Source organism: Oryza sativa, chromosome 1 (genome assembly GCF_034140825.1).
Source record: "Oryza sativa Japonica Group chromosome 1, ASM3414082v1".
NCBI lineage: Eukaryota > Viridiplantae > Streptophyta > Magnoliopsida > Poales > Poaceae > Oryza > Oryza sativa.
In genome coordinates, this window is record NC_089035.1 from 43,828,418 (window position 1) to 43,848,823 (window position 20,406).

The 20,406-nt window shown below is 45.8% G+C and overlaps 5 protein-coding genes across 6 annotated transcripts; 2 read left to right on the forward strand and 3 right to left on the reverse strand.

The window, feature by feature from the left end:
* Positions 1 to 367: 367 nt before the first annotated feature.
* On the reverse strand, positions 368 to 4,223 carry LOC4327811 (probable LRR receptor-like serine/threonine-protein kinase At1g67720). The gene is made up of 7 exons (XM_015775275.3): positions 3,959 to 4,223; positions 2,699 to 3,881; positions 2,548 to 2,619; positions 2,397 to 2,465; positions 2,193 to 2,264; positions 1,978 to 2,046; positions 368 to 1,872 (listed from the first exon to the last, which is right to left on the reverse strand). Exons 1-7 carry the CDS (start codon positions 4,086 to 4,088, stop codon positions 525 to 527), a joined length of 2,943 nt encoding a protein of 980 aa, XP_015630761.1. The 5' UTR covers positions 4,089 to 4,223; the 3' UTR covers positions 368 to 524.
* A 2,570-nt stretch (positions 4,224 to 6,793) lies between these two features.
* Positions 6,794 to 8,052, reverse strand: LOC136355537 (uncharacterized). The gene is made up of 2 exons (XM_066308230.1): positions 8,038 to 8,052; positions 6,794 to 7,657 (listed from the first exon to the last, which is right to left on the reverse strand). The coding sequence occupies exons 1-2, from the start codon at positions 8,050 to 8,052 to the stop codon at positions 6,794 to 6,796; spliced, it is 879 nt and encodes a 292-aa protein (XP_066164327.1).
* A 2,276-nt stretch (positions 8,053 to 10,328) lies between these two features.
* Positions 10,329 to 11,584, forward strand: LOC9272410 (tetraspanin-6). 2 transcript variants are annotated; one of them, XM_066306971.1, is made up of 2 exons: positions 10,329 to 11,292; positions 11,363 to 11,584. In XM_066306971.1, exons 1-2 carry the CDS (start codon positions 10,428 to 10,430, stop codon positions 11,392 to 11,394), a joined length of 897 nt encoding a protein of 298 aa, XP_066163068.1. In that variant the 5' UTR covers positions 10,329 to 10,427; the 3' UTR covers positions 11,395 to 11,584. The 2 variants fall into 2 exon arrangements, with proteins under 2 accessions (XP_066163068.1, XP_015630772.1); XM_015775286.3 differs by having other exon boundaries at positions 10,329 to 11,263.
* A 2,647-nt stretch (positions 11,585 to 14,231) lies between these two features.
* P58B (dnaJ protein P58IPK homolog B-like) lies at positions 14,232 to 18,610 on the forward strand. The gene is made up of 9 exons (NM_001401729.1): positions 14,232 to 14,357; positions 14,771 to 14,936; positions 15,212 to 15,413; positions 15,507 to 15,667; positions 15,797 to 15,890; positions 15,968 to 16,180; positions 16,666 to 16,746; positions 17,635 to 17,853; positions 18,176 to 18,610. Exons 1-9 carry the CDS (start codon positions 14,282 to 14,284, stop codon positions 18,377 to 18,379), a joined length of 1,416 nt encoding a protein of 471 aa, NP_001388658.1. The 5' UTR covers positions 14,232 to 14,281; the 3' UTR covers positions 18,380 to 18,610.
* Positions 18,611 to 19,106: 496 nt separating this feature from the next.
* On the reverse strand, positions 19,107 to 20,002 carry LOC4327813 (transcription factor MYB44). The gene has a single exon (XM_026022515.2). The coding sequence runs from the start codon at positions 19,935 to 19,937 to the stop codon at positions 19,185 to 19,187; it is 753 nt and encodes a 250-aa protein (XP_025878300.1). The 5' UTR covers positions 19,938 to 20,002; the 3' UTR covers positions 19,107 to 19,184.
* Between the last annotated feature and the right edge of the window lie 404 nt (positions 20,003 to 20,406).

The following is a 20,406-nucleotide window of genomic DNA, read 5'->3' on the forward strand; positions in this document are numbered from 1 at the left end:
ACTAAAATTTGATATTAAAAATAATTAATAACTATCACGTATATAAAACACAGTATGAATATTACACATTAGTATTTTGGTAAAGTTAGTACAAAATTTAAAACTTGTCATTTTAATATATTTAAATAATAAATTAAGAAAATACATATGCTTATTATATGAGAGAAAATATAATGATGCTAGTTAATATAATAAAGTAAACATAAAACTAGGAGTAAAGATGAGTTTCTCTATCTGGATGTGCGGGGCAGGTTAAAAATTAATATTTTATTTTTATCCATGGTGTTTATTCTTTCTCATCTCTCTGCATTTCATAGTTAATATATCATGTTTGAAAAACAATAATATTTGCAATGATAGCTCAATTTAAGAGAATATCTGTAGATAGAAATAAATATGATATAGCAAATGTAAGCGTGAAAAACAATACCAGCCTCCTATAAAAAGATAATACCAGCCGCGTAATTTACGCGTGATGAAGTAATTAAACAGAAAAATAGGAGTAGAGACGATCGAGCATGTCTCTATCTGGGCGTGCGGGGCAGGTTGAGGGAATCGCAGAAGCTGGAGTCGTACATGAGGTTGTCCATGACGAGGTCGTGCGACCGCACCGTCGCCGAGGAGCGCGCACCGGCTGCCCCCGCCCCCGGAGAGAAGAAGCTGGCGGCGGGCCTCTCCGACTCCGAGGACGGCATCTCCAGCGCGATGGCCTCCTGGATGTCCTTGACCACCTCGGGCATGGACGGGCGCCCCCGGGGATCGGCGTCGATGCACCGCACCGCCGTCTCGGCCACCTTCCACACCGAGTGCACGTCGCGGTAGCGGCCGCGCAGCGACGGGTCCACGATGGCCTCGATGTCGCCGCTCTCGTAGTGCGACTTGGCCCAGGGCCCGAGGCTGGCCATGGCACCGGCGCCGGGCGTGAGCAGGATGGGCGGGCGGCCGGAGATGAGCTCGAGCAGGATGATGCCGAAGCTGTAGAGGTCGCTCTTGTGGGTGAGCTGCTGGGAGACGTAGTAGTGCGGGTCCAGGTAGCCGAGGGTGCCGCGCACGTGGGTGGTGATGGTATTGGTGGTGGAGTTGGTGGCCTTGTTGGACTTGGAGAGTCCCAGGTCGGACACCTTGGCCCTCATGTGGGCGTCCAGGAGGATGTTGCTGGTCTTGATGTCCCGGTGGATGATGGCCGGCGTGCAGCCGCAGTGCAGGTACTCGATCCCCTTGGCCGCGTCCTCCGCCACCTGCAGCCGCCGGAGCCAGCTGATGCTCATCATCTGCAGCTGCTCCTTGAGGCTGCCGTTGTGCATGTACTCGTACACCAGCATGTAGCTGCTGCTGTCGCGCTCCCAGCAGTAGCCCAGGAACGCCACCAGGTTGCGGTGGTGTATCCTGGACAGAAGCGCCACCTCGTTGGCCAGCTGCTTCTTCCCTTGGATCGACTCGTTGCTGCTCGCCACCTTCACCGCGATCTCCCTCCCGTCTCCCAGCCTCCCGTAGTACACCACCCCGAACCCGCCCGACCCGATCTTCCTCGCGAACTTGCTGGTCGCCTCCTCCAGCTCCCTCACCTCGAACTCCAACGGACCCCGCGCTGCCATAGCCGCCATCATGTTGTCTATTTCTCCTCCTCCTCCTCCTGCTACTGGTGTTGCCTTCTTCTTCTGCTCCGCGGACACGACTATGCTCTTGCTCTTGCTGTTCCCACCCGCACTAGCACCTTGTAATTGTTTCCTCCCGCTAACACTAACATTATAGGCATAGCACAGGGCAGCTGCAAGCAACAAGCCTATTCCCATCAGCGCACATATCCCAATTATCACATTCCGCTCCTCCTCCTCTTGCTTCCCCACTCGGACATGCTTGTTCCCTGAGTACCTGCAAACATACGTACATATGCCGCGCGCATATACTGGAGTAATTAATTTCACCATTCATTTTATTTCATTATTATTATAGGCATACATCATATATATCACTCACTTGAAAACAATGGTTCTACTTAGCAGAGCCCTGGGAATGACTCCAGACAGCCTGTTGTTCTCTAGGTACCTGCATTTTATACATACCATGCCGATTCTCTTATAATTTAATTATCAGCATGCATTTTCTTAACAAATCTCTCACTTATATGGTACTATTATATATGTTCCTAGACTAGGATATATAGTAGTACATACAGTATATAAAAGACTCACAGCTCGCTGAGCTTGGGCAGACCGCTTAGGTATGACGGCACACCGCCCTCCAGTTGATTGTTCTCTAAGTGTCTGCAAAAGAAAATTTCAATTCGACAATATTGTTAGTTTATAATATGGACATAAGGAGTATATACTATAGAAAAAGGAAAACAGAAATAAGCCTGGTGCAAGTGCGTGCAAGTGGTGAATTGAGTTACTCACATGACTGTCAGGTTTGTACAAGCACTGAGGTCCGGAATTGGGCCTGTCAGCATGTTGTTGTCAAGCCGGCTGCAAATTCGTCAGAGAAGAGAGCTCATCGATCAGCTTAATTAATGGAATTAAGAGCGAGTCAGTCGCTTGTGTTACGTACATCTCCTGTAAGCATGGGAGCGCCGCTAGCTCCGGTGGAATGGCGCCTGTCAAGTTGTTTCCTGAAAGATTTCTGCACCCGTTCCGTACTACGTTACTACTCCAAGGAAGGAAACGCCCGGGAATAATTGAAAGAGTGACGACGTACGTACATGGCGATGACTCTGGATGAGGTGCAAGTGAGCCAGGACCAGGGTGCGGGAACACACGGGTCGCCGCCCTCCCGCGCCCAGCTGTGCTGCTGCTGCTGGTAGCGCGCCGCCAGGGCGTCCATGGCGACGGCGTCGGGCGAGGCAGGGAGTATGGGGATATAGCTGTAGATCTCCATGGCATTGAGGATGGGGCCCCTGGCGGAGTCGTCCGTCTTGCGGAAGGCGAAGGGGAGCACGAACGGCAGCGAGATGTTGTCGTAGCCCGGCTGGTACACCCGGTACTTCCCCGGCGCGTTCTCTCCGATGTCCACCGTCGGCTTGCTCACCTCGGCCAGCCCCGGGATGTAGAGCTTGAACCTTCGCGCCGTGGCGGCCGCGTCGTCCTCGATCTCCGCCAGATACGAGCAGGCCCACCCGCTGCCCGGGAAGCCGTTGAGGTCCAGTCTGTAGGTGAGCGCGCCCAGCGTGCCCACCACCGCGGTCTGCATCACCTTCTGCGGCGGGCGCTCGCCGGAGGCCACGAAGACGGGGTTGTCGGTGGCGACGCGGATGGTGCCGGGCGCGGCGTCGACGAGGAAGTTTGGCCTGCGCGCCATGTCGGACTCCCAGACGCGGTCGTAGGGGTCGTCGGGGTAGCGGACGGGATCGGCGGTGGGGGCGCCGAAGTTGATGCGGGCGGCGAGGGAGAGGAAGAAGGCGGCCTCGAAGGCGGTGTGGTAGAGGGAGGCGTTGAGAGGGCGGAGCTCGAGGGTGGAGATGAAGGGGTGGCCGGTGGTGGCGTTGGCGAGGCAGACGGAGAGGGAGGGTCCGGACTGAGCCAGCGCCACCATCTCCCTCGTCACCACCTTGGACTCGTCGTAGATGACGATGGTGGACCACCGCGAGGCGCCCACGTACAGGTCGAACTCCGGGAACACCCTGCTGCCGTCGAAGTTGCCGTACAGGAAGCTCGCACGCACCAGGTACCTCGTCCTGGCCTTCACGCTCACCCTGTAGCAGTACTTGCGCCCGTCCGCTGGGAAATACCGCACCGTCCTGTAAGGCCGCCGCCCCTGCCCCGAGATGGACGAGATGCTCGCCGTCGTGCCTGCGCCCCCGCCCACGTACGCCTCGTCGCCCGTCCACTCCAGCCCGACCTCGTCGGTGTAGTTGCCGGAGCCCCCGCAGTCGATGCTCTGGAACCCTGCCCACGCATTACGTACCATCTCACTCACTGACCCACAACTCCATAAAATAAAATATAGAGATTATTAGACTCACCAGGTATCTGGGCGACGGAGACGGAGGAGAACAAGACGACGGCGACGGCGAAGAAGAAGAAGAAGAAGAAGAAGAAGAAGAAGAGGAGCCGCCGCGCGCGCAGGAGGCAGCAGCAGAGAGGAGCCATCATCTTAATTACCTAGAGTAGCTCCTTCTAGCCAGGCACCAACACCCAAATTAGCTAATGCTATAACTTAAGGGCACTGATAGAGAACTTTGGCTGGGAAATACTACTCCAGTGAATAAGTACTGTATCAATCAGATGAAATGCGAGTGTGATAGTGCTATTGGAGTCCAATGGAGTAGAGTAGTACAGTGTACTAGTACAATGCAAGCTGTGAGCTGCAGCCTGCAGGGGAGAGGGAAAGAGATCATGCATCAGGAGAAAGCAAAGCAGTGGGATGCGAGTGCGATTAAAGCAGAGTGAGATCCCATCCCATCAAGTTCCAAACTAAATTAAATAACCAACCGTAAAGCTAACCCACCTCCAGTAGTATTTCATTCTCAAGTGTCTGCAAGGTACAAGGTACTAGTGATACATTATGTGTTACTGCTCCTGCGGTTGATGATAGGATCTCTCATTCCCTTCCCTTACTGTCACGCCTGCCTCTGCAGCGTACTCCAGTATGGACTACTACTAGAACGCTGCAGTAGCAACCAGTAGCACAATACTCGTACTATGGCAAACCAAAGCCTGCATCGGCACCGCCCTGAGAGCAAGGCTAATAGTATAGCCAGTTGCTGACTAATAGCTATTTGCTAAAGCCAGCTACTGTTGGAATTAATGAATGGGCCTTAGCCCACTCGAAGATTAATTCTTTGGAAAATCACAAAAGCCCACCTCATGGGATGGCATGCATGTGGAGTTTAGTACCACCTTGCTTATTCTAGGAGAGGGGGACCTCCTTAAAAGGGAGGATGCCCTCCTAGCCACTTGAAGCATGTGTGGTGGAGAGAAGAGGAGAAACACACGCGCGCGCTCGCTCGCCTCGCCTGGCAGGGCAGGCGGCGCGCGTGCACGACGTACGCGTCGAATGGTCCGAAAAATTGGCTCCTCACCCTTGCGCAGATGCAGCCTCCTTTTGCAGTTTTGTTTTGCTGCAAATTCGGATTCGTTTTTGTTTTGGAAACGTTCCGAAAAATCCGATGCGTGCAAACGGCGTGGAGTCCGGATAAGTTACGCGCGACTTATCCGGTTCGGTTACGCGCAGTAGAGATCGTGCGGGCGCCCTGATCAAGCGACCCTTCTCTATATAAACCGACCCACCGTCTTCACGCAAAAAATGCGAAAATCAATCTAGGGTTTGCCTCCTACTCTGTACTGCGCCGTCGCTCGTAGACTACTCCATCCCGCTCGCCGGCGTGCACCAGCGATCAGGAGAGCAGGTCTCCGGAACCTCTGCCTTTGACGTCCTGCACCGGGAGAAGGCGACAATAAGGTTTTTGGGAAGCGCTTCGCGCGACTGCTCCCTGTTCGTTCGCGACGGCTCGCCTTCCTCTTCGCTCGCGTGTTTCGTGCCTTCGTAGACACCTGTGAAAAGTTTCGACCAAGCAGCCGGTCTTTTCGTCACCTCGGTACGTGTTCAATATGCTGCGCATATTTGATCTGTTCATGTTATTCTGCGTAGTTTACATGTGTAGATCTAATGATGCGTTCATGCTAGTTTTCATCTGTAATGTCATGATTTATTTATGGAATAAATTAAATCATTATATGCTGCCCATAATCTCAACAGCTACTAGTACAATAGATAGTCTGTTGGCTGGCTACACCTCATAATCAAATAGTAAATTATATCATGCACATATCAATGTGTGTGATCAAGAGTGAATTGCATCTTTGTAGCCAGTTGTGCCAATAGCATATTCACATACCATATCAACCAAAATCTCTATAGTATAACAATTACAAGACAGTATTACTACATAACAATAACTCAAATACCATAGATTAATCGATAATATCATGCCAGTCCGAACACAAGTCTTAACAAAAGGACATGGTAATGAAAGATATCTGTAGTTCCAAAGAACTGACAAGGTAATAGAGGATAAAGCAAAATAAACATAACGGTTTACAGATCCAAAAGTCACATCAACAATAGGGCATTAAGCAAAAGTACATATAAATATGCTGTCCAACAAGTGAGAATGATTTATTCATCGAAGATAGACTGATTTCTTCATCGAAGATAGACCCTTGATAGCAGGATCATTGCATCATATTACCATTGCCTGAGCTATCATCAACCTAATGGGAGAAGAAAAACACATATAATATCCTGAGTAGTTTGTCACTTGATGAATAAATGAAACAATGAAATCTCTTTTCAGTGAAACCTCACTAAAAGGAGTAATCAGTACATGCATTTTTCTGCAGTTGGTATATCTTACAAAGAAATAGTTGCACTGTCATAAAAATTGAGAATTTCATTGACCATTTCGTAACAGTGTGCAGTATGCCCAGATGCATAACAAGTAAATTAAAAGTGAGTTTAGCAGGTAAAAGCAATAACAAAACACCATGCTACTGCATCATAAGAAAGAAAAGAGAAATACTGAACTGTGGCTATTAGTAGTCTGAACTAGGAGTACATTTAGTTCAAGTAAATCATCACAAGAAAGAAAAGAGAATCATTAGAATGTGTCTGTAAGTAATCTGGCCTAGTACTAAATTTAGTTCATATAAGCTACCTTTGAGAAGTGCAGCACCATGATTTGGACATACTGAGCAGAGCATGTTCCTGAAATAAATTAGACACAAGGGTTAATTGATATAATCTACACACGGCAAAGAAAAGGCAAAGAAACCACATGCTTATTACCCTACCATGTTTATGCCTGTTGCCTATGTCCAAACCGACGCCAAATATGCTCAATTAAATCAGTTATCAGTTGGGTATGCACAGAACAAGCACGAATAGCAGATTTTCTACGTAGCACATCAGTAAAACATGGATTATCACCAGAAGTTACTTCAGGAGGCAGGACTATTGATGTCCTAGGAATTCTATTGAGGTCAATGTCACATATCGCATCCTCTCTCTCATCTTCAACAATCATATTGGGGAGAATCACACAAGCTAGCATGATTTTCCCAACACTCTTCCGTTTCCACTTCTTCACTGGACAGCGCACAATGTTGAAACGGGCTTGTAACACTCCAAAAGCCTGCTCCACATCTTTTCTTGCCCCTTCTTGACGTTCAGCAAACAATTTATGCTTCTCTGTTTGTGGAAGTGATATAGATTTCATGAAGCTAGCCCAATCTGGGTATATACCATCAGCAAGGTAATACCCATTGTTATACTCATTCCCGTTAACAAAAAAATGAACCCGAGGAGCCTCCCCTCTAACTTGTTCAAGGAATAGAGGGGACTGATTCAGCACATTGATGTCGTTGTTAGAACCAGCGACACCAAAGAAAGCGTGCCAAATCCAAAGGTCATGTGAAGCAACCACTTCAAGGATAATTGTTGGGACTTTGTAGTCACCACGGGTGAATTGGCCCCTCCAAGCTCTAGGACAACTCTCCCACCTCCAGTGCATGCAATCTATACTCCTTAGCATACTTGGAAAGCCACGAGACTCGTTAACCTGTAGTATATGCTCTATATCCTCACTTGTGGGTAGTCGCAAATATATCCTCACTTTAGGGTTTAGGGTTATTGTGGGGAGAGATTGATTTACAGCAAGGGACTAAAAATAATTTTAGATAAAGATCCCAGCTCAGGATATGGTATAGGCATTTTTTTAGTAATGCAGATTAAGTAATAAAACTCACATGCTATGTTTTATGTAAAAAAATGCTACTACAGCCAATGTCATCTGATTCTCATTTTAATCGACATCACGTATACTAACATTCATGAAAAAAATTGTAAAATTTTAACATGGTCCTTAACATAGATCGCAAAAATATCTTTTCAAATTCATTTAACGCACGAACACAATAGTAACAGGCATATAAAATCTGAAATATTAGACAGAACTATGACAAATTCGCAACTAACTTACCATTCTTCAAAATCGTGTTGCAACCCGATGTTGGTCTTGGCAGCCATAGGGAGAGGACATACAGATGAACTCGGCATGGCTTGCGATGGTGGAGAAGCAAACCAAGCTGGCGGTGGGGTGGCGAACCAAGGACCTCTATAAAGATATGGCACTGCCGACGGAGTAGGAACACCAGGAGGATAAGAAGAGCTGGTATGTGGAGGTGGCGCAACCTCCCTCTTCCTCCGGTGAGACATGGCTGTTGGTGGAGAGGAACTAGCGTTTTCGGTACAAATCTGTGGCGTGCGGGCGGGAGAGATTAGCGAGGGGGAAGAGGGAAGGCGGATAGTGGGAGGCGGAGACAGTAAATCTTACCGGATTTTTGGGGCCGGCAAAATAGTAGATGGGGATTTTTTTTCGGTGGATTTGTGTCAGGAGGGGAAGAGATCTTCGCGCTCGAGAGGGGAAGAGATGGTGCGTGTGGGAGGGAAAGAAATGGCGCGCGGCGCGGGAGATCGAGCGCCATCACCCGGGATCGCGCGGGAGATCGAGCGCAATCGCCCGGGATCGCGCGGGAAGGGCGGAGATCGGGCGGGCGCTGGGTGGAGGGGAAAGGGGATCTTGATCGGCTACGGTGGGGAAGGGATCGGCCGCGGTTAGTGGGGTCCACAAATCGTGTTTTTTATCGCCCAGGTAGGCTGCAAGCAAGCGATAGCGCGTGGGAAAGAGAGCTATCGCCGGGCGATAGATTTGTCGCTCGCTCGCTTCTCTCTCATCGTTTCTCTCCCCTCCACATAGGAATATGATGATGTGGCACATTTTTGGAGTCCGTCTAGTCAGCTTATTGTACCTGCTCTCAGAAACATTTTTGGAGCCCGCCTAGTCAGCTTATTGTACCCGCACATTGATGGCCGATATATGTAAATTTAACAAAGAAACGAAAGATGTCCTGCCCTACATTACATTGGCCTGGAATAAAGACAGCTAGCCCAAAAGGTAGTGTGTGTGTGAGAGAGAGAGATATCCTACAGTCCATACCGCAAAAGTTGGACTCCAACAAGCTTTGTTGGCCCGCTACCTTTTCATGCATGGCCATTCTTTCTTGCATTCTCATTAGCTTTTACACTGTCAATCGCATCTCCATGAGGCCACAAGTCCATAAATCATCCAAGAAGCTATCTATTAATATGTTTTTGAATTCTCATTAAATTTTTGTGTCGATCAACTGTTAATGATGTAACAAAAACCGTTAACGATACAAGAGAATTTAGACGTGTTTTTCTACAATTTAGACTTGTATAGGTCGAATTTGAACTTAGCTTAAATCCATATGTCCATAGAGAAATATATCACATATATTAATTCATTTTGCTATTTTTTTTAAAAAAATATCATAGCTATTTGAATGACCTGCGAGCAGGCTTGGAAATTTCGGACTGAAATTTCTGAGATTTCGGTCATTTCGGACCCCTCTGATACGATATTATTTCGGCCAAAATATTTCAATTTTTTTATTTTTTTTCATGAATTTTGGTAATATTTGTCCAAATTCAACTAAAATTATTCAAAATTTCGGTATTTCGGTGACATCCGATCAAATCGACTAAACCGAAAAGTTTAACCCTACTTGCGAGAAATGAGAAAACAAAAAAAAGGGAACTATTCTAAACTCTCAAGGGGATGTTCCATCATTATTTGCATGCCACTTAAATAGTTAAAAAAATAAGAAAATGTATTAACATGTGATATATCACTCCACAAACATGCAACTTAAAATTCACTTTACATGTCACACCGAAAAAACAATATGCCTGTGAATATGTGTTAACTAGTTGTAGTTTAATTTAATTTTTTGTTGCGACACGTAGAAGTTGAATTTAAGATGCATATTTGTGGAGTGATATATCAGATGCTAATACATCTTCTCAAAAAGAATTATTTTTTTGTTAACTCTTTGAGTGTAATGTAAGCAACGAGGGGATATCTCTCGACTATTCGAGAGTTTATAATCCACTTCACTTCAAAAAAAAATCTCACTTTTCATGTCTCGGTAGATCTTGCAGGTTATATATGCTTGTTCTTAGTTAAACCATATCGAATATACGAGATAGATAGATCTCAGTAGTAGTGAAGAGCAGGCGCGCGCAAAAAACAGATTTGAAATAGTTTACTCCAGTAGAAGAAAAAAAAAGAGGTTTGGGGATGCGCAAAAGTTAAGTAGAGACGGTTCCAGATCATCGTTAAGTAAAGCAAAGTAGATAAAGAAAGTAAAAAAGCAAAAGCAAATTAAAGCAGAGCGCTATAGTAGGTTGCAGAGGCGCAAGTAGCTAGGTAGGTCGATGTCGATATATGGAGGCCGGAGCACACAAGAAGAGGAGGCTGGATCAGATGGGAGCTATATATGTTAATTATATTATAGCTAGCTGAATTTGCAAGCACGTACTACATTGTTAGATTTGATCGATCGGTGAGCATGTATAGCCGGCGGGCAGCGGCGGGAGGAGAGCAGCAGCACCTGAGCAACAGGGTGGTGGGATTGGTGAACCTGGTGACGCTTGTGGCGTCCGTCCCCATCATCGGCGCGGGGCTCTGGCTGCAGGCTCACGGCGGGTCATCGCCGTGCGGGTCCGCGCTGCAGGCGCCGCTGCTGGCCATCGGGTTCGTGACCCTCCTCGTCTCGCTGGCTGGCTTCCTAGGCGCCTGCTACCACGTCCCCTCGGCGCTGTGGCTGTACCTCGCCGCCATGCTGCTCCTCGTGCTGGCCCTGCTCGGGATCACCGTCTTCGGGCTGGCCGTCACCGCGGGAGGGGGCGGCACGCAGGTGGCCGGCAGGCCCTACCGTGAGTTCCGCCTCGCCGACTACTCGTCGTGGCTGCAGCGCCACGTGCGGGCGGAGCGGTACTGGAGGCCGGCGCTGGCCTGCGTGCTGGCTGCCAGGGCCTGCGACACCCTCGCCGCCTGGACGCCCCTCGACTACCTCCGCAATGACCTCACGCCCGTGCAGTCCGGTTGCTGCAAGCCGCCCACCGCGTGCACCTACTATGACGATGCCCAGCAGCAGCAGCAGCAGCCCGACTGCTACCGGTGGAGCAACGCCCCCGGCGTGCTGTGCTACGGGTGCGACTCGTGCAAGGCCGGCGTGCTGGAGCAGCTGCGTCGCCACTGGCACAACGTCACCATCCTCAACGTCGTCCTCCTCCTGCTTCTCATCCTCTTCTACTCCTGCGCTTGCTGCGCCTTCCGTAACACTGCCACTGCCACATCCTCCAAGACGATCTTCCATCTCCATCCGCGCTGGGAGTACCGCTGGTATCTACTTTATCTTTGCGCGCGAGAGAGTGAGCAATCATCCATCTCTACTTCTCTAGCTAGCTTGTAATGTAATTGATCTGGTGCGTACGTGTGCAGGTCAAGGTGGTGGCATGGACGAAGATAGCTAGCTGCACTGGTGAAACCAAATTAAGTTTACCTCCTTTGCCTTCAGCAGGATACTTACATAATTTAGGCACACGCGCCGTACCGCTGCTGTAATTAGTTCTCAACGTTTCTCAGGTTTTTTTTTACCTAATTAGTTCTCAGTGTCTCAGTTTGTTCATGTGGATATACATTTACTTATTTTGTTGAGAGAAAGACATGCATGCATCCATCTCAACATTCATGCATTTTAGTATATCAATTGCATGCTTATGTCTTCTCAATTCTGTTGTTGCTCCATTCCTCTCTCTAATATTATCTCCTTTTTTTCCTTTTCGTTTTTTTCACATTTTGTTATGGGATGGTATGGTGGTGAAAAAGGTTGAAAAAGAAAAAGGCATGTGGATTCCCTACGCACATGCATGAGCTTTCCGACACACATGTTGTCGGCGTGCCATACGTGTTCACACGGCGATACATACATTTCGCGCATTAGACCTCCCCCAATTTTGGGGCATTTCAACAAATAAGACACCATATATTATTTGGATTTATGATTGGAAGTGTAAATTGAGTCGTTCTTCCGTCTGGGAGAGGCAGGCGGCATGTGGAGCCGACAATGGGAGGTCACCGCTCGGTCGATGGGCGCCGTTGACGAAGGTAAGTAGCAAGTGTCTTGGAGGATGACTCGGCAAATGGAAAAGGGTGCTCATTAAACACCACATAGCAGGAGATAATAACTTGATTAGAAATATGATCCAGACACCGATATCATTTATGGTATGTGGGATAGCCAAGAGAAATGAACAAGGTGGAGCAGGAGAGAGAGTTTGTGTGGGACAATAGCCGAGAGGTTTGGATAGCATTTACAGTCGAAGACACGAAAATGGTTTAGGATGGGTGGATGCCATTAAACGCAAAGTACGATGTGTGGAACTCTTAGAGTTTTGGTGGGGGTGGCGGTTGATAAAATATACGGTGGTATGAAGGGCCTCAACCCAAGAAGATGAGGGGAGACTTGCCTGGAAGAGTAGGGAGCGCACGATGTTATATATTAACCAAATGACCCATGCTCTCAACGTTGTCATTCTGAGGAGAAATTGGGGGTAGGACACGCGCAACGCAACTCCCTCCGTGAGGAAGAAGGTGCGGGAGGTGGTGTTATCTAACTCGTCACCATTTGTCGTACTGCATACTGTGGATAGTTTTAGAAAACCAAGTCTTGACATAAGCAAATATGTTAGATAAAGTGCGAAAAGTGTCAAACTTAAAACAAAGAGGAAATATCCACGGATAGTGAGAGTAGTCTCAAGTATAACCAAGTAGTATTTATATTTAGAATCACTAGGCACAGGAGAAGTCCACAAAACATATATAGTGAATTAAATCAAAATTGGAGGTAACTCTAGTGAAACCGGTGTGAGGCAAAGAGGTGGTGTCGACTGCCTCTGTGAGGGTAGGGGGGGTCGGTCATGACACGTGATAGAGAGAGATGGCGGCAACATACAGTGCGAGTTAGGGTTTGGAGCGGAAGCGGAAAACATCTAATACCATGAAAAACTGAGTCAACACGATAATTGTTTTAATCACAACCATGAGTACATAGGCATGTACATCCTTATTTACAATCGACCTGTAGAAACAAAATCGAGAATCAAATAAAACCGGTAATAGATAAGATTATAAAACCATATCTCTAATCGTGATCTATTCATTTATATACGTATTTCTTTCTGAGGTGTTGGATTCTTTTAGACCGGTATAGGTTGGATTTGAACCAAGATTGAGGAATAATTACATGAAAAATTATTAATATCAAAGTATGTCATTTAGGGGAATATCAAAGCATGTTTTAGTTTGATATACTCCCTCCATCTATACTTTTAATAGTCATATTTCTAAATCTGAAAAATTTATTTTTGATAGGCATATTTCAATCCAACAACCTATTATCTTAATGATTTTCTCAGATTTAATGCATGACTCTCCATTTTTCCACACAAGATTGGTTACATGGGCATCGAGAAATATATATATATATATATATATATATATATTAATGAATCGCTTGTTTACGAGGAATTACTAGTAGCATGTTTAAATTGATGATAAGTAGAATTACTTATCCTTGGTCTATATGCTAAGATGAAATATGATTATCAAAACTAGATAGAGGGAGTATTAGGAAAATGCGCATTTGGTCGAACAGAATTACTATTATTAGAGCAAGTACAATAGCAAACTATTAGCCAGCTACAAATATATTTTAATAAGATAAAAGATGAGAGAGAAGAGCAACGGGCTATAGATCCGTAGCCAGTTGCAGCACGGACTCCAAGACGCAATGTGTGTATGACAGGTGGGACCATATACTAATAGTATAGTAAGTAATTATTGTATGAATTAGCTATTAGGGGTGTGTTTGAGGAGAAGGAGATTGGGGAGATTGGGAAGATACGTAAAACGAGGTGAGCCATTAGCGCATGATTAATTGAGTATTAAATATTTTAAATTTCAAAAATGGATTAATATGACTTTTAAAGCAACTTTCCTATAGAAAATTTTTGCAAAATACGCACCGTTTAGTAGTTTGGGAAGCGTGCGCGCGGAAAACGATGTGCTTTCTCACCCTATATCACACAAACGAATGCAGCCTAGATTGACAATAGATGAATTGGAGCTAGTAGTGGGCTATACTATTATCGGCATGTTGTGAGGAAAGGCGTATTTTCGTGAATCCCGTGTTTATTCAGGGGGTAACGCAGAGCAAAACAGACGCCACGCGTCATGTGGTGATTGGTCCTGGCTACGTGTCCCGTTTCCGTCCCAGTTAACTTGTGTACGCGAATGAATGAGAAAATTTGAGTCTAATTTAGCAGGCAGAACTAAGAGAGCACGGCGGCGGCGGCGGCGATGGCGCGGTGGCCGTGGAGGTGGAGGGTGCTGCTGCCGCTGCTTCTCCTTCACTCCTCCCCCGTCTTCGCGCAAGGTACTGCGACCCCCGCTTTCTCTCTCTCTCTCTCTCTTTCTTGCGCGGCGGCGCTTCCTCTTGGCCCCGCCACCCCCAGCCCCAAATGGCAAATACTGCAAGTGAATCATCCATCATACAGATAAGATGAACGCGAGACTCGTCATCTCATTCCACCACAGCAGTGTTCTGCATCCATCTGCGATACCATTGGATCGTTTCTAACACAAGATATTTGGATCTTAGAGCCACCCTTGGATCCTAAATTTAACGGGACCACTGCATCCTAAATTTGCTATTTAACATATTGATTTCATGGATCAGCAATGCCCTAAGTTTCTTTTCACTCCAATTAGCACTACGTCTACACAAAATGGATGTTTCCTTTATGCCTCCTGGTAGACTAAGTATCATTTTTCCCCTCATTTTTTCAGAAGGCCAAGATAATGATCCCTCTACTTTGTTCAAACGAGCCTCAGAAATGATGAACCTAAGGAAATATGATGGATCACTTGGTCTGCTAAATGCTGTGTTGGAGGTTGACCCAAATCACTCAGAAGCTTACAGGCAGCGTGCATCTGTGCTTCGTCACAAGTGCAGGTAAAAAATTTGTGTGTCCGTTACTTTAGTTTATAATCCATTCATGTTTGATTCACATATTTTCCTCAGTTCAAAGTTACTTACCAGAAAAATAATTACTTGCCACCGCCAGAAAGCTAAACTCCCATTTTCTCTTGCCCCAAAAATGTCTAAAGACTTGTACCATTAAAGAACCGTTAAGCTAATATGCCTACTTATAACATTGTCAGTTTTACACGTATGTGTCACCTTTCCGTATCCCTTACTTGTTTCAATGTGTTTTTTCTGAAGTCTAGGTACAAGGAAGCGGAGGGTGACTATAGCAAATACCTGGAGCTAAAACCTGGGAGTTCTTCTGTGGAAAAGGAATTATCTCAACTGCTTCAGGCTCAAAATGCATTAGAGTCTGCTTATGGCCAATTTGAATCTCATGACTTCTCAAAAGTCCTGGAGTACATCAACAAAATTGTGCTTGTTTTTTCTCCAAACTGCTTAAAGGTATATTTCAGAGGATAGTAGGAATCATGGACAGCTAAATATTTCATCTAATTTTGTCTCAGTAAGCTGCAGTACTAAAGATTGATTTTTCAGGCGAAGCTTCTCAAGGCTAAAGCATTGCTAGCACTTGAAGACTACTCAAGTGTTATCTCAGAAACAGGATTTATTCTGAAGGAAGATGAAGATAACCTGGATGCCTTGTTGCTTCGTGGCCGAGCATATTACTACCTCGCTGATCATGATGTTGCATCCAGGTAAAGCGTATCTGGTATTTTAGGTTTGGACAAGTGCATGCTTGTTTGTGCCTGCACACACAAATGCAGTACTAGATAAATGTGCTAGCTTTAAATATTTGTACAGTGATGACAATATTAATTGTTTAGGCACTACCAGAAAGGCCTTCGTCTAGACCCTGAACATTCAGAACTGAAGAAAGCATATTTTGGGTTGAAAAATCTTCTGAAGAAGACTAAGAGTGTGAGTATGATTTCTTTGTATCAACAAATTAGGGGCTTACTGCATCATAGTAATAGGATCAAACGGTGTGCATGCAGGCTGAAGATAATGCTGCCAAGGGTAAGCTACGTGTGTCTGCTGAGGACTACAAGGCAGCCCTAGCAATGGATCCAGATCATACTTCTTACAATGTACATCTTTATCTTGGGCTATGTAAGGTTCTGGTTAAACTCGGAAGAGGCAAGGAGGCTATCAGTAGCTGTACAGAAGCACTCAACATAGATGGAGAACTTGTTGATGCATTAACACAGGTTACATTACTTGCTTGGCATGTACAGAAATACACATTTTTCTAATTTAGAGTTCGTATTATTCGATGTTGAAATTTCCGTGAAAAAAAGAAGGGAATTTCAGTCTGATTGCCCTGCCATTAATGTTGAATCTTGGACTCCTTCCGCACACTGATGCCACATTATTGAGCAAGTTGTGAGCATGCAGACATGCAGTCGCATTAGCCTGTCCTGCTAATTCTGTATTTTAAACCACAAGACTTGGGAAAGCTGCAACTGTTATTCAGAAACCACAAAAAATGTAATTCAGTATGCACAATCAATGTGTTCTGATTTTGTGAGTGAATAAGTGATGCAAAAAAAAAGTAATGTATATTTGTTTGGTAGTGTTGCACCAGGAAACTAAGTTATGCACCAGACAATGCAATTGAATTAGTTGTTATAGCCAGATCTCACTAGTCTGTTACTTCATCTGCTTGTTGTATGTTACCTTCTACTGGTTGCAGAGAGGTGAAGCTAAGCTTCTTACAGAAGACTGGGAAGGAGCGGTTCAGGATCTAAAAGAAGCTTCCCAGAAATCTCCCCAGGCAAGTTTTATGTGGACCTATCTCTTTTTTCCCCTACCCTCCTAGGCAAATGTTAGGGATAAGTGTGCTCATATATCAGCATATCTTCTTTTTTGTCGTTTGAAAACATTCATATTGCTATTTGAGTTCCCATCAAATAATCTGCTTATGTGGCTACGCGGTGTGTTGATCTCATTTTCTTTTAGATTTGGGAACACAATATTTTTAGTGTAATTGTGCTGCAATCAAATTATCATGAAACATAGTTCCAAATGGATGAAACATCTAGTTTTAGTCGATTGGATAGACAATATGCGAAAACAATTATTTGTTTTTTACGGTAGTCATCTGATGATACTTTTACTCCCCGTGATGTATTTCTATTTGCTGCCCTTCTGCCAGCAATCTTTGTTATCCGGTTTTTGCAGCGTGGGATCGTAGGTTGCATATATTTCTCTAGCACCTATGCATGCAATGGATGAGTTGATAAAACTAGATTTGCACATTACTATTGTTAGTACTACTAATAATAAAGTGGGGCACCGAAGAGGAACTTTATGCCAATGTATTTATGAATAAGCAACAGGATCTCATCAAGATCTTAAACTAGCGGAAAAGGTGAGGGCGGTCAGAGTATCGAACATGTGTGAGCCCCGCTTGACGGCTGCCCCTTCCAGCACAGTTCTCAAATAATATTGATAGTTACACAAATTGCTTCTCAGCTATATTACAAATAGGAAGTTAACTTGTTGCTTCCATGTTTCTTTAACATCAGGAATTGAATCCAAAGGTCATGTGCTTTTAATGGAATGCTTTATTAGATTTATCTATCTAGCAGACTTGGTCTCTGCCCCTTTTCTGTATTTTTTTGGTACAAATGTAACAACGGTTTGCACTGTTCATGCTCAGGACATGGGAATCCGAGAAGCACTAATGAGAGCTGAAAAGCAGCTTAAGTTAAGCAAAAGAAAAGATTGGTATAAGATCCTTGGCATTTCAAAGACGGCATCAGCTGCAGATATTAAGCGTGCCTACAAGAAGTTGGCACTGCAGTGGCATCCAGATAAAAATGTAGATAACCGAGAAGAAGCAGAAAACATGTTTCGAGAAATTGCTGCAGCTTATGAGGTATGAATAAACAAAATTGAACCGTACTAAGTATTTAATGTTCTATGAGATGACATTTTCTATTAATATGGTTAATTTAAAATACTCATGCATTCCAAGTTTCTAGCCCTGGTGTTGTACTATGAATAAGAACTAGCTGAAGTGCATTTCATCCACAAAATATATCATGCTAGACACCGCGTGTGTCCGAGAGAAAAAAGTGTCCCAATAACATAAATTCTGGTCACCCATATTTAGCGATAGGCATGTTTGTTTTGAATCAGATCGACATGCTGCAGATGCCACGCGTGTCTTTTAACAATGCGCAATCGGCAATTTGCAGGTTCTTGGGGATGAAGATAAACGTGTAAGATACGACCGAGGAGAGGATCTTGATGAGATGAATATGGGAGGAGGAGGTGGTGGTTTCAATCCTTTTGGGGGAGGTGGTCAGCAATACACATTCCATTACGATGGTGGATTCTATGGAGGAGGAGGATTCCCCGGGGGCGGCTTTCCTGGAGGATTTCAGTTCAACTTTGGATAGAAAGTTACTGTCTGTGGAGTTGGAGTTTGTATGTTTGTTTGTTTTAGGAACGCTGATAAGCTTAACAACAGGTATTGATTGTAGGCAGTCAGGCCGACCGACCGATCGATCAAGATGAGAATCGTATACAAGTGTTGTTTAAGCACCATCAAATTTTCCTTAAGTTGTATCCTTCCTTGGGATTTTCTGACGCATATGATCCAATCGAAATAAACTGAGCCTTACTGTGGAGCTAGCTGTTTCACTTTCACTAGCCAAGGATTTGCGCCGAAACCATAAAAACCGAAGGTCCATTCCATGTATTGTGATCGGAGTCGGCACGCAACAGAAAAACTAACCCAAAAAAAAAACTTAGATCCTCTGAAGAAACATACTGAACCACTCGCTGGACCGTCTAGCCATCAGTCAACCATGAGCGTCATGTCTAACAATCTCCATGTTAACTGTAACATCTGGCTAGCTAACTTTCTCTGTTTTATATTGTATAAGAAGCTTTCTAAAGTCAAACATTTTTTTAAACTTAGATCAAATCTATATAGAAAACATAATAACATTTTAACATAAAACAAATATAATATCAAATTATATTTAATAAAATTAATTAGGTGTTTTAAATGTTGCTAAGCTTTTCTATAAAAATTATTAAACTTAAGAAAAATTGACTTAAAAAAAGTCAAAATGTCGTATGATATGAAAGGGAGAGAGGAGGTTTAAAGTGATTTGGAAGTCAAGCATGCAACTCCTCCTGAGAAATTTTTATTTGATGATCGATCGATGTTTGAACAAAGTCTGAAAATGAATGCTCCTAATTTGGGGGCCTACGGCTGCAGGAGGCCAGGGCCATGAGGGAGTAGGCGAGCTGCGCAGTATGGCGCTGCACCTCTTCCCTCACCATCTGTCGCATCACCTGCAACATGACACGCGATGCCGATGATGATCTGCTGCTGCCGTCTTGGATCTCAGAAGCAGCTGCCAGTGCCCTGGGCGGCGGCGGTGCCACCTCAACCTCAGCAGCAGCAGCAGCGGCGCCGGGCAGGGAAAGGCTAAGGCTCAGGGTCAGCGACGGTAGTGTCTCCTGGGCCTGGGCCTGGATGATGGCGGGCGGCGTGACCGGCCGATCTGCAGGCTCGTCGTCGTCGTTGAGCACGACGATGCAGTCAGGTGGAATATTAATTGGATCGGGCAGCAGATCAGGGTCCTTGGATTTGAATTTGGCTTGGCGGCGGAGGCACCTCCGGAGGTTGGAGTTCCAGTGGTTCTTGACGGAGTTGTCGGTGCGGCCGGGGAGGAGGCGGGCGATGGTGGCCCACTTGTTCCCGTGGCGGGCATGGGCGGCGGCGAGGAGGGCATCCTCTTGCGGGGTGAAGGGGCGGTGCTGCACGGCCGGGCTCAGCTGGTTGCACCACCGCAGCCGGCACGACTTGCCGGAGCGCCCCGGGATGGCGCCGCTGATGATGCTCCACCGGTGGGGGCCATGCTGCGCCACCAGCCTCGTCAGCAGCGCGTCCTCTTCCGCCCTCCACGACCCCTTCTTCCTTGTCTTGCTACACATCCCCATTTACCTTCACTTCAATTCCCTAGCTAGCTCCCCTCGCTCGTCGACAATGCAAGCGCGCTATATATCGCACTTCATTACCTACTGCCTGCAACGTCCGGGCAAAATTAAAGCAAGCAAAAGTAATAAGTCCATTAGCAAGTAATTAAAGTATGACGCACGTATGCATACGTGTATGGGCGTCTGGACGATGCGTAGGTGCGGCCATGTCGCCTAGCTAGCTAGCTAACTCGTATATCGCACGCACGCATGCATGCACCGATCGATCGATGCTGTCTTGTTCCTACCAAAACGTACACTACGCTTACTCGATCGATCACGTAGTATTCGTTGATTCTTTCTTGGTCGCTCGATCGTTTTGGGTTAATTGCAAATTGAGATTATATTGGTCCTAGCTAGCGAGACAGATAACGACTACACGTCGATCGTACGCAGGTGCGACGCCACAGGGATACTGAAAAAGGAAAAAGTA

Coding starts and splice junctions, on each gene's coding strand:
- LOC4327811 (XM_015775275.3), bottom strand. CDS start 4,088: ATGATGGCTCCTCTCTGCTGCTGCCTCCTGCGCGCGCGGCGGCTCCTC. Junction 2,466..2,547: donor CTCCCATGCTTACAGGAGAT/GTACGTAACACA, acceptor ACGAATTTGCAG/CCGGCTTGACAACAACATGC. Junction 2,265..2,396: donor TGTACAAACCTGACAGTCAT/GTGAGTAACTCA, acceptor TTTCTTTTGCAG/ACACTTAGAGAACAATCAAC.
- P58B (NM_001401729.1), top strand. CDS start 14,282: ATGGCGCGGTGGCCGTGGAGGTGGAGGGTGCTGCTGCCGCTGCTTCTC. Junction 14,937..15,211: donor GTGCTTCGTCACAAGTGCAG/GTAAAAAATTTG, acceptor TCTGAAGTCTAG/GTACAAGGAAGCGGAGGGTG. Junction 15,668..15,796: donor GATCATGATGTTGCATCCAG/GTAAAGCGTATC, acceptor TTAATTGTTTAG/GCACTACCAGAAAGGCCTTC.
- LOC4327813 (XM_026022515.2), bottom strand. CDS start 19,937: ATGGGGATGTGTAGCAAGACAAGGAAGAAGGGGTCGTGGAGGGCGGAA.
- LOC9272410 (XM_066306971.1), top strand. CDS start 10,428: ATGTATAGCCGGCGGGCAGCGGCGGGAGGAGAGCAGCAGCACCTGAGC. Junction 11,293..11,362: donor TTATCTTTGCGCGCGAGAGA/GTGAGCAATCAT, acceptor GTACGTGTGCAG/GTCAAGGTGGTGGCATGGAC.